General features: G+C 42.6%; 1 protein-coding gene across 1 annotated transcript in view; it reads left to right on the forward strand.

Moving 5' to 3' along the window:
• Positions 1-12,726, forward strand: part of NES (nestin) — a 53,732-nt gene that overhangs the window by 22,486 nt on the left and 18,520 nt on the right. The window contains exons 2-3 of the mRNA XM_073610125.1: positions 2,972-3,096; positions 12,388-12,461. Of these exons, the coding sequence (XP_073466226.1) occupies positions 2,972-3,096; positions 12,388-12,461 (199 nt within the window). The remainder of the gene's footprint in view (positions 1-2,971; positions 3,097-12,387; positions 12,462-12,726) is intronic.

Below are 12,726 nucleotides of genomic sequence, written 5' to 3' on the forward strand. Positions count from 1 at the left end.
ACATGGAGGACTTTCCTCTTATTTGCACCTAGAGGTTTTACCAACTCTTGCATTATTTTGTCTTCATGTTGGACATTTAAGACTTTTTTAGCGCTACACTTATTTTGTTTCCTACATATTATAACAAAACCTCTTTAATACCTCTGGGATTCTATTCAAGTAGCAGGTTTGGGTGAAATTGTAAGGGCTTCCTAATGCAATTAGTTCACTCAGTGATGACAAGAAAGAATGTTCAGACCAACAATTTTTCTACCAATTTTTCTACCAATGTCCAGCTTTACATTGTGTCCACACAGCCCAGTATGGTTAACAGGCAGTTGAGATAAAAGGGCTACCTTTAGGGATCAGGTGTATGTGGTGTAGCTCACAGAATACTTGGCAGGAGTTTTTTGTTGTTGTTGCTGTTGCATGCGAAAAAAAAGTACAGTTCGAGGAAAACTTTGGAATTTTGAGATACACTCAAGGCTTGGAAATCTATTTGTAATTTGGAAACATTTTGGTTTCAACTGTTCATGGTGGGAAATCCCAGGTTCAAGCCAGGTATAGAGTATATCTAGAATCGAATGTTAGGGGTTTTCCAAAGAATGAACCTTAACTGGTAGAAAAATCGACCCTCTGAAAAAATTAAAGGAGAAGGTTGGTGTTCAGGGTTGAACTTGGTTTTTCATACAGACAGATTTAGGATTAATCTAAGAATGGGTAATTCGGAGATGAAACCAAGTATAAATGAAGGCAGAAAAAGAATAGAGGGGGAAATCCTCCAATGGCGACACTAGTTCCAAGGTGGAAACCAAGGATTTCTTCACATTAGAGAGATTTCCTCTCGCTTTCTCTTTTGGCTGTGGGACAAGAAGTGAAGATGAAATTTCCCCAATGGGACATATATTGTGGGTTATCTTCATGCCCCTAACTGCCGGCTTCATTTGCAAAAGTTTGAAGTCTAAACCAGGAACAAAAAGTTTGGTTCTCCATGCTTCGGTCCTCCACAAGGTGTGCAGGAGAAAATTAGTTCTGGTGACAACTGGGGATTTCCTCTTGATTCTTGTTTTTCAAAACTTCCATTTTCCAAAATGGAAAAAAAATGTCTTTCCCTCTACTTTAATATAATTCTAAAAAACTTCCCTAAGGAGAATTGAGTAATTAGAACATTTCCCTTGAGATGTATTTATAAGATATACAAAATTAGGTGACTTTTATAAAGCAAAAGGGAATAAGTCCTTCCCACACAAAGAAAAACGGGGGAGTTAAAGTTGGGGGGAGGGGGAACACCGAGGTTTGACTAGAATAAGCACTGATCTGAGAGAACTATATTTAAATGTAGCCCCCTTGTCCTAAACAGGGGCTATTATGTCAATTTAGTTTCTCGCTGGGCTGTAGTTAGAGCAGACTGATTGTATAGCTTTCACCTGGTTTTTCCCTAAGCCTATGTTGGCTTGTGATTTCTCACGGTCACCAGTAGATGTCACTGGTATCTCTGGTCGTAGTATGAGATTTCACAAACTAAGTTATGAATATTTATATTTTTTTAAGCCAATCCAGTAGGAGGTTTATGCCACTGGCGCTTGCTGGGAGAGGATATAAATATTTGGAACAGGCCACGTGCTCGCTCTCTTCCACTGGATTGAGGCCTAGGGAGGTGCTGCTGGCTGGAGCTCTGCTGTTAGGCCCAATAGACTGTTTTGGGGCCTAAGATGTGATGAAGTGGTCCTGAAGCTGTCCTGCCTGGTCTGGAAAGTGGCAAACAAGCTGCTGATAAGGTCAGTGCTTGTTACTCTTACAGCAAAAAATACAACTGTAGATCCAGTTCACTTCTGGCTTGTTCACATTGTTGGCAGTCAAGCCCCAATGAAGAGGGCGTTTAGACCCCCAATGAAGAGGGTGCTTAGACCCCCGCTGAAGAGGGTGCTTAGACCCCCGAAACGCGTTGGCTACTTTTTTGGACTGCACCCCTGACTTTTAACAGGAATAAAGTCATATCTGGACCTCTTAGCAGTGGTGTGGGGCTTCAAATTCAATTCTATGCCTGGTCTGGAGGAAGCTGTGTCAAGTAGGAGACCTAGGGGAGGACCCTTGCTGGAGAGCCAGGAAGAAGGCTGGTCTCTCAGAAGGGCCTGGTGGCTCCACTTGGAGGATGCACTAAAATTTGGGAACGTGCTTATGCTTTCTCGGTTCCCTTTATTTTAGCCCTGGGGTGCAATGCTGGCCTGCTCCTGGCCTCTGGAGGTGCTATCCTGCCTCTGGGGTGTCAGAAGGGTGCTACATAAAGATTGCGAATAGAGCATATACCTCTAATGATAGCATTGATAACGATACAACATATTAGGTTGTAAAATGTGGTTCCGCATCTCCTAATTTAAACCCTATGTTAGTGTGGTTAGATTAGGAGGCTTCAGAATAAATTAGCGGTGTGGTTTGGGAATATGACTCAACAGCCACTCAGGCTTTGCGTGATTTTTTTCTGGACTTAACGTTGAACTCCAGTTAAAGAAAAGCTTTAATTTAAATGAACTAAACGCTTTACAAACCCAGATATTACTTTGTAAAAGTAGCAGTGACATCATCACCAGGCTGTACAGCCCATAGAGAGAGCAGAGCTGTGGGAGGAGCCCAAAAAGCTCCTCCCTGCAGACTCCACATCGAGAATCAAGGAAGAAAATACATGATGAATGGATTTAGAATGGATTTAGAGGATGTTTGCTGATTCCGGAGTTCAGCTTTAATTTTAGGTTGTGACGAGGATTTATTGATATTCTCAGTCTCGGTAGCCTTGGAAGTAATATTGGAGAAGAAGATTGGGTGAGAAGAGATCCTCCATAGGTTACAGTCATTTATGGGTCTTATGGGAGGGAGGGGAATTTTTGTTGGAATTGAGTCTATATAGATAATATTTAAATTTTTAATTTTTTTTATTTTTATTTTTTTTTTTTTAATAAAAGGAGGAAAAATAACACTTTTTTTTTTTTTTTTTTAGTTGGAATTTGAGACCTTGGAAAAGGAGAAACAGGATCTGAGGGTCCAGATTGCCCAGGTTCTGGAGGACAGACAGCAGCTCATGCACCTTAAGATGTCTCTCAGTCTGGAAGTGGCTACATACAGGTAAAACACATGGACCTCTGCAGGCTGGAAAGGGAACTACACCCTGCGAATTTCAAACTGTTTGATGATAAGAAAAGTGGAGTGTTGTGCAGGTGTACAAAAATAAATGTACAATGTGGCTCATAGAGGAAGGAGCAGAGTCCTCCAACAGTGCAGAGTATTTCAGGAGAGGAGAGTTAGATAGAGGAAGGAGCAGAGACCTCCAGCAGTCTAATAGAGTTTCTTCCTATGAACAATGTTGGCCATCGGTCATACATGACATCAGCCGCCCTGTAGGATCATCATTGAGTTAGGCGGCTCAGACAATTTATGTCTCTTCTCACTAACACGGCTTAAAATAGCTCAGAATTACAGTGAAAATGTCTGAGCTCTAAACAGGCCGGGCGGTGAGGTCCGATTGTTTGGAGGATCAAAGCACGGCACAGTCATACTTCCTCAGATAATAGATTTCCCCATAAAATGCTATTTTTCTTTTAATTTCCATCTAAAAAAAGATTTTATATCCTTAAAAATGTGCCAATTTTTAATTTTTTTAATGATTCCCTTACTTAAAGGTTACGTCCACCCCAAAGTGATATTTCCTTTTAACTCTTGGGGGGTAATATGTCAGCACTGTGGCTCCTAACTCCGCCCACTAGAAGATTATCAAACAGTTCCCAACTCTACCGACCAGGAGATTATAAAACAGTTTCAAACTCCGGCCAGCAGAAGATTATTGAACAGTTCCCAACTCCTCCCACCAGAGGATTATTAAACAGTTCCCAACTCCGCCCACAAGAAGATTATTAAACAGTTCCCAACTCCGCCCACCAGAGGATTATTAAACAGTTCCCAACTCCACCCACAAAAAGTTTATTGGACAGTTCCCAACTCCGTCCACCATGAGATTATTAAACAGCTCACAACTCCGCCCACCATAAGATTATTAAACAGTTCCCAACTCTGCCCACTAGAGTATTAGTTAAACAGTTCCCAACTCCGCCCATCAGAAGATTATTGGACAGTTCCCAAATCTGCCCACCAGAAGATTATTAAACAGCAGCGCTAGTGTGTCATAACAGGTTGGAGCAGAGAGGGCTTTCATAGGTGCCGGAACAGCGTTCTGCTGCGTTCTGGCAGAAAAAAAGCCCTGGTTGGCGCTATATAAATCCTGTATAATAATAATAATTATCAAACAGTTCCCAAGTCCGCCCACCAGAGGATTATTAAACAGTTCCCAACTCCACCCACAAGAAGATTATTGGACAGTTCCCAACTCCGCCCACCATGAGATTATTAAACAGCTTACAACTCCGCCCACCATAAGATTATTAAACAGTTCCCAACTCCTCCCACCAGAGGATTATTAAACAGTTCCCAACTCCACCCACAAGAAGATTATTGGACAGTTCCCAACTCCGCCCACCAGAAGATTCTTAAACAGTTTCCAACTCCCCCCACCATGAGATTATTAAACAGCTCCCAACTCCACCCACCAGAAGATTATTAAACAGTTCCCAACTCCACCCACAAGAAGATTATTAAACAGTTCCCAACTCCGCCCACCAGAGGATTATTAAACAGTTCCCAACTCCACCCACAAAAAGTTTATTGGACAGTTCCCAACTCCGTCCACCATGAGATTATTAAACAGCTCACAACTCCGCCCATCATAAGATTATTAAACAGTTCCCAACTCTGCCCACTAGAGTATTAGTTAAACAGTTCCCAACTCCGCCCATCAGAAGATTATTGGACAGTTCCCAAATCTGCCCACCAGAAGATTATTAAACCGCTCCCAACTCCCCCACCAGAAGATTATTAAACCGCTCCCAACTCCGCCCACCAGAAGATTATTAAACAGCTCCCAACTCCGCCCACCAGAAGATTATTAAACAGCTCCCAACTCCGCCCACCAGAGGATTAATAAACAGTTCCCAACTCTGCCCACAAGAAGATTATTGGACAGTTCCCAACTCCGCCCACTAGATGAATATTAAACAGTTCCGAACTCCACCCACCAGAAGCTTAAAGGGGTTGTAAAGGTAAAAATTTTTTCACCTTAATGCATTATATGCATTAAGGTGAAAAAACTTTTGACAACACCGCCGCCCCCAGCCACCCGTTTTACTTACCTGACACCTCGAATCTCCGCTGCTCGTTCCCGTCATCTCTATTGCAGCTCAGCCTGGTCGCTGATTGGCTGCAGTGGATGGATTGAAAGCAGCGCAGCCATTGGCTCGCGCTGCTGTCAATCACATCCAATGACGCGGCGCGCCGGGGGCGGGGCCGAGTGATACAGTGAGCGGCTATAGCCGCCGGCTGTATCACGGGAGCGCGCCCGCAATAACTAACCACCATGCGAGGGAGCTCGCATTAAGGTGGTTAGTTCTTGCGGGGAGGAGCTGAAACAGCCGCCGAGGGACCCCAGAAGAGCAGGTTCGGGGCCACTCTGTGCAGAACGAGCTGCACAGTGAAGGTAAGTATGACATGTTAGTTATTTTAAAAAAAAAATAAAATTACCTTTACAACCCCTTTAAAGTATAACTAAAGGCAAAACTTTCTTTCAGGATTTGATAATGTTGAGAGGGATTAGAACCCCTGTCAGGTTTTTATTGCTGTCTGTGTCCCCGTTAAGGAGATGGACAGGGTCCTGGAGGGCCGGTGGGTCACCCTAGAAGAAGAGGATCGGGGCCAATTTTTTTTTGCACAGAGCAGGTAAGTATAACATGTTTGTTATTTTTATTTTTTAAAATGGCGCCCCAAATGTAGAGCGAATCTGCTGCGATTGTCACGCGTCAAAACGTGTTTTGAAAAACTGTGCCAAATTTGTCGCTCAAAAAAGAAGCAGAACTTCATTTGGGTGACAAACGCACATAGAAAAGAAGCCCATCGAAGTTCTCTCGTGCACAACATGCAAAACGCGTGAAAGTCGCTCAGCAAAAATCCGTGAATGGGGCCTAAAAAATGGACCCCTTAGGAGGAAGAAACTCCACGATGAGCCATGAACTGAACGCTGAGCTGATGAACTGTTGGAGTTTTTTAGTTTTTGTAAAGGTGCAGAGACTGGATCTCGTGTTGTAGAACTAACTCTGCTTTGTCCGTGTTACAATGGAGTGCCATTGATGTCCTTGCAGGGGGGTCTCCACCAATAGGAGGTTACACCAGGGACATACAACGCTCTGGAGAAGACCCCCCCCCCATGTAAGCTTTTTATGGGAATAAAATGGGATGGCACTCAACTGGTTATACATTTTGGGTCTACATACCAGTTATTAAAGTGTACTTAACCACTTGCCTACCGGGCACTTTTACCCCCCTTCCAGTCCAGCCCAATTTTCAGCTTTCAGCGCTGTCACACTCTGAATGACAATTGCGCGGTCATACAACACTGTACCCAAATTAATTTTGTATAATTTGTTTTCCCACAAATAGAGCTTTCTTTTGGTGGTATGTAATCACTACTGCGTTTTTAATTTTTTGCTAAAAAAAAAAACAAACAATAAAATGCTGAAAATTTTGAAGAAAAAAAATAAGTATTTCTTAGTTTCTGTCTGAAAATTTAGTAAATAAGTAATTTTTCTCCTTCACTGAAGTGCGCTGATGAGGTGGCACTGATGGAAGCTGATGAGGAAGCACTAAAATACAGCACTGATGGGCACTGATGAGGTGGCACTGAGGAGGAGACACTAATGTGTAGCACTGATGGGCACTGATAGGCTGCTAATGGGTGACACTTATGGACACTGATAGGTGGCACGGATAGGTGGCACTGATAGACTGTATTGATGGGCATTGATAGGGTGCACTGATGAGGCAGCAGTGAAGGGCACTCATGAGGCGGCACTAATATGCAGCACTGATGGGCACTGATGGGCGGCGGCACTTATAGGCAATGATAGGTGGCATGGATAGACTGCATGGATAGGCGGCACTGATAGACTGCATTGATGGGCATTGATAGGGTGCACTGATGAGGTGGCAGTGAAGGGCACTGATGAGGAGGCACTAATATGCAGCACTGATGGGCACTTATGGGCAATGATAGGTGGCATGGATAGGCAGCACTGATAGACTGCATTGATGGGCATTGATAGAGTGCACTGATGAGGCAGCAGTGAAGGGCACTCATGAGGCGGCACTAATATGCAGCACTGATGGGCACTGATGGGCGGCGGCACTTATAGGCAATGATAGGTGGCATGGATAGACTGCATGGATAGGCGGCACTGATAGACTGCATTGATGGGCATTGATAGGGTGCACTGATGAGGCAGCAGTGAAGGGCAATGATGAGGTGGCACTGATGAGGAGGCACTAATATGCAGCACTGATGGGCACTGATGGGCGGCGGCACTTATAGGCAATGATAAGTGGCACGGATAGGCTGCACCGATAGACTGCATGGATAGGCAACACTGATAGACTGCATGGATGGGCATTGATAGGGTGCACTGATGAGGCAGCAGTAGGCAAGGGCAATAATGAGGTGGCACTGATGAGGAGGCACTGAACTGCAGCACTGATGGGCACGGATAGGCGCCACTGATGGGCACTGATGGGCAGAACTGATGGGCACTAATAGGTGGCATGGATAGATGACGGCACTAATATGCAGCACTGATGGGCACTGATGGGCGGCGGCACTTATAGTCAATGATAGGTGGCACGGATAGACTGCATGGATAGGCGGCACTGATAGACTGCATTGATGGGCATTGATAGGGTACATTGTTGGGCACTGATAAGGTGGCAGCAAAGGGCACTGATGAGGGGACACTAATATGCAGAACTGATGGCTGCAGATAGGCGGCACTGACTTGCGTCACTGATGGGCACAAATTGGCATCACTGATGGGCACTGTTGGGGCTACACTGATGATCAGTGCCCTGATTATGTGTACAGATCTCCCCTGTGAGGAAATGCCGTTGATCAGCTCTCCTCACACCATGTCAGTATGAGGCAAGGAGAGTCGATTACCAGCACTTTCAGGTTTACATGTGATGAGCTGTGATTGCCGATCACATGGGTAAAGAGCCGGGGCATTGGCTCTTTACCAAGATCTGAGTTGCGCCGTGTCCCAGAGACACGGTGCACCCGCGACCGTCGCGCTGCGCAGCCCCCACGAGCGCACAATAGCGATGATTCTGGGCAACGTCATATTTTTTGCATTTTGGATGGAGTAAAGAAGTGATAGGAAATCCCTGCAAAGCGAAGGGAGATTTCTTCCTAGACAGTTGTCACCAGAACGTGTTTCCCCTTTGAAAGAATTCCCCGTCAGACCCGTTCAGACCTTGTGTATCGGGAATGAACGTTCCCACTCCCAAAACGCGTGTCACACACAGGGCAGCCCATTCACTTCAATGAGTGGCCCTATACATGCTTGTCGCCCAAAAGAAGCTCCTGCTCCATTTTGGGTGACAAGCTTAGCATTCACATAAGCGATTCGAAATCGCAGGCAGAATCGCCGTCATTTCGCCCTTGATTCCAAATCGCGACAAAAGGTGTAATACGCATTTGGTGTGGTTATTCTTAATGGCACCCCAAACGTAGTGCAATTTTGCCAGGATTGTCTCCCAAAAAAAAGCCCCTGTTTCTTTTTGGGGGACAAACTAAGCGTGATTTTTAACCACACTTTTGCCGCATGATTCTAAGGCCCCATTCACGTAAAAGGTGACTTGAAATTGCGGGAAAAATTACGTAACTCTGCCTGAGATTCCAAATCGTGGAGAAACGCGCGTTGAGCATTTTGGTCCCATTATCCAAACATAGCGTGATTCTGCCTCCATTGTCGCCTCAAAAGAAGCTCTTTTTCCTTTTTCGGCTACAAAGCTTGTTGTTTAACCACACGTTTTGCCGCAATCACGGCAGATTTGCGCTGTGTTTGGGGTTCCATTAAGGAATAAGTTGCGCTTTGAAAAATCACAAGGGGGGAACACTCGTTCCCGTTACGTGAGGATCTGAAAGGGGCCTGATTCTCGCTCCGGTGGCAACTGTAAAATTTTGGATTTTTTTTTCATGACTTTTGGTCTTGGTGATCACCAATCAAAAGGGGAACATCTCACCGGGGCAAAGAACGTAGGCAGTATTAAAAACTCGGCAGGGTTTTAACCCTTTCTTCCTTTTAACCCTTCCTACTAAAGATTTTTTTTTAAGTATTTTAATCAAATTTGGGTAACATTGTCTTCTTCTGTTTTGTAGAAGATCTCATTTTGTAGATGTTCAGCCCCACCAGTGGACAATGAGGTTTACACCACCGGTGGTGGCCTAGGCAGAAATGTATGCTAATGTACAATATCTATACTCTTCTGTTGCCTACAATACTTCCTGCCCAGCCGGCATACAACTCCTCCATGGGAATTTCTTCTAGCTCTTATTCCGTCTCTCCAGTGGTATTTTTGTTCAAGTCCTACAGATGGCTTTGGACAATAGGGGGGCCGTCATTAGCATGATAATACGAGCCACTGGGGCCGAGGCTATATTTTTTTTTTCACTCTCGGAGAACTTTCATGATGTCACCGGGTTACTTGTGTCACACAAAATAAATCTCGCTGAATAAAGAGAGAGAGAAAAGGATAAGTAGGCTTGTAAGAGCCTGAGAGTGTGTCTCAAGTTTCGGGAGAGTGAAAAAAAAAAAAAAGTTTAAGCAGAGGATTTTTTTTTTTTTACCCCCTTTGCATGTCTATGAGAATGCCACCAAATTTGAAAGCCACCAAACAGTGTCTAATTTGTTCATATCTTATCATCTCTGAGCTAAACTCCAGGCATATATTAAAGTCATAAAACAAATGCAGGTTTGGTTCGAGCAGGGTTCAGCGAACTAAATTTAAATTTATAAAATGTTAAACTATTTTATTTGAAATGAAAAATTGCCCATTTTCTGGGCCAATAGGCAAGGGGTTGTCAAAACAAATCAAATAATCATTCTTAAATTTAAAAAAAAATCAGTTCGGCCGGGCGCAGTGATTTTTTTTTTAAAGTGCTGACAATTAGAAATAGATTGTTCTTAAATGCCAGCAAATTATATTTCCCTCCTGGCTTCTTGAACCACCTCCTGCCTGGCCTATAGTAAAAAAAGAAATACATTTTTTTTTTAAAAAGGCCACTGTGGTAAGTGTCAAAAAATCACAATTATTTTTAAAAATTTTTATACTTTTCCTTTTTTTAAAATTTTTTTTCACATTTTTTTTATGTATTATATTATGTATTAAATATTGAAATAAAAATTGTAAGGAAAAAGTATAAAAATTAAAAAAAATAATTGTGATTTTTTTTTTTTTACTTTTTACCCCCAACCCCCCGTCAAGACCAGGCCATTTTTGACAATTGCACGGTTGGGCCTCACTGCACCTAAATAAAATTGCTGTCCTTTTTTTTTCCCCACAAATAGAGCTTTCTTTTGGTGGTATTTGATCACCTCTGCAGTTTTTATTTTTTTGGGCTATAAACAAAAAAAACACAGACAATTTTGAAAAAAAAAAAAAACAATATTTTTTACTTTCTGCTATAAAACATATCCAGTAAAAAATCTAATATCTTTATCAAAATTAAGCCAATGTGTATTCTGCTACATATTTTTGGTAAAAAAAAAATCCCAATAAGCGTATATTGACTGGTTTTCGCAAAAGTTATAGCGTCTACAAACTATTGGATATTTGTATGGAATTAAAATTATTATTTATTTTTACTAGTAATGGCGGCGATCAGCGACTTATAGCAGGACTGTGACATTGCGGCGGACAAACACTAACTGACACTTTTGATACTTTTTTGGGGACCAGTGACACTAATACAGTGATCAGTGCTAAAAAAAATATGCACTGTCACTGTACTAATGACACTGGCAGGGAAGGGGTTAACATCAGGGCCAATCAAAGGGTTAAATGTGTCCCTAGGGAGTGCTTGCTAACTGTGGGGGGAGGTGCTTTAACCGTGGGAAGACAGAGATCGGTGTTCCTGATTAGCAGAAACACACGATCTCTGTCTTCTCTACTAACAGAACGGCAATCTGCCTTGTTTACATAGGCAGACCGCCGTTCTGTCTCTGTTGGGAATGATTGGCAGGTCCCAGCGGACGTTGGGTCCGCCAGACCCGCCGATTGGCTCCCTCTGTGTCCAGTCGCAGCGGGAGTGGGGCGACGCACGTGCGTGCCACAGACCCAAAACCCGCCATGCCTCTTACTTAATACCTTGGACTGTCTACTTTCCGAAAAGGGGCCATTTGGAGGGTATTTGTACTGTCCAGGCAATTTAGGGCCTCAAGAAATGAGACAGGCAGTCGATACATCAGAATTTTCAAATATATAAACCATAGTTTGTAGATTCTATCATTTTCACACAGACTAAATAGTAATCAGTGATTTGGGTTATTTTTTACCAAAGAAATGTAGCAGAATACATTTTGGCCTAAATTTATGAAGAATAAATTTATGAATACATTTATGAAGAATACGTTTATGAAGAATAGATTTCTGAATACATTTATGAAGAATAAATTTATAAATAAATTTATGAAGATTAAAAAAAATTATTTGCAAAATGTTATAGCAGAAACATGTTTTTCTTCAAAACCTTAGGCCTTTTTCGTTTATTTAGCAAAAAAAAAAATAAAATAAAAAAGTGGTGATTTAATACCACTAAAATAAAGCTCTATCTGTCTAAAAAATGAAAAAAAAAATCATATGGGTAGCGGGTTGCATGAATGAGTAATTATCATTCAAGGTGTGACAACTCTGAAATCTGAAAATTGGCCTGGGCAGGAAGGGGGTGAAAGTGTCCAGGATTTAAATGGTTAAAAAAGAAAACAGCACATAATGACTTCAATGGTCCCACAAAATAAATAGCAGACCCCTAAATGTCTTCTATGTATTTTGGGGTTCCTTAGAGGGGTCTGTGTGCTTTTTTCTTTTTTTTTTTAAAGATCCCTGTGGTCATCAGTGGTTTCTAGGGGTAGAAGCACCCACTGCTTCCTTAATAACCATTGACAGCGGTCATTTATAGAAGCGATGGAAATACCACTTCTATATATGATGCTCTGCTCTGGCTGAATGGGCAAAAGTTTGGGCATTTTTTCCGAAACAGCCAAAGGTTGGTCTGAAACAAAAGCAGAATCCCCCTTCCTGCAGCTTCTGACAGGAGTGACACTGAAGTCGGTGAGACATCAGAGAATGGATCAGGAGAAGCTCATAATGCATCCTCCCCCCTTCCACATATCAACACTGCACCTGAGGCACGTGTCCCTTCTGCCCCCCTCCCGTCCTGGGCTGGCCCTGGGTATAAGTTAATTACTTTTTTTGTTTTTTGTTTTTCAGATCCCTTCTAGAAGTTGAGAGTACACGACTTTACTCACCGACTGCAGATTATAAATTGTCTTCACCTTTCAGTGGTAAGTATCTTTATGTTGTTACTATTTCTCAATAGGTACTTACTGTATAGACACATCAACTTATGTTAGCTGGTAAAAAAAAAAAAAGCCCACCCACCACCACCACCACCACACCACCAAAAATTTAAAAAGAAAAAGAAAGAAAAAAAAAAAAAAAAGCAAATTTGCTGATGTCTTAGAGCAGGGGTATCCAAACGTTTTAAACAAAGGGTCAGTTTACAATCTTTCATGCTTTAGGGGGGGCCAGACTGTGGCCACTGTGAGT

Source organism: Aquarana catesbeiana, linkage group LG13 (assembly GCF_042186555.1).
Source record: "Aquarana catesbeiana isolate 2022-GZ linkage group LG13, ASM4218655v1, whole genome shotgun sequence".
NCBI lineage: Eukaryota > Metazoa > Chordata > Amphibia > Anura > Ranidae > Aquarana > Aquarana catesbeiana.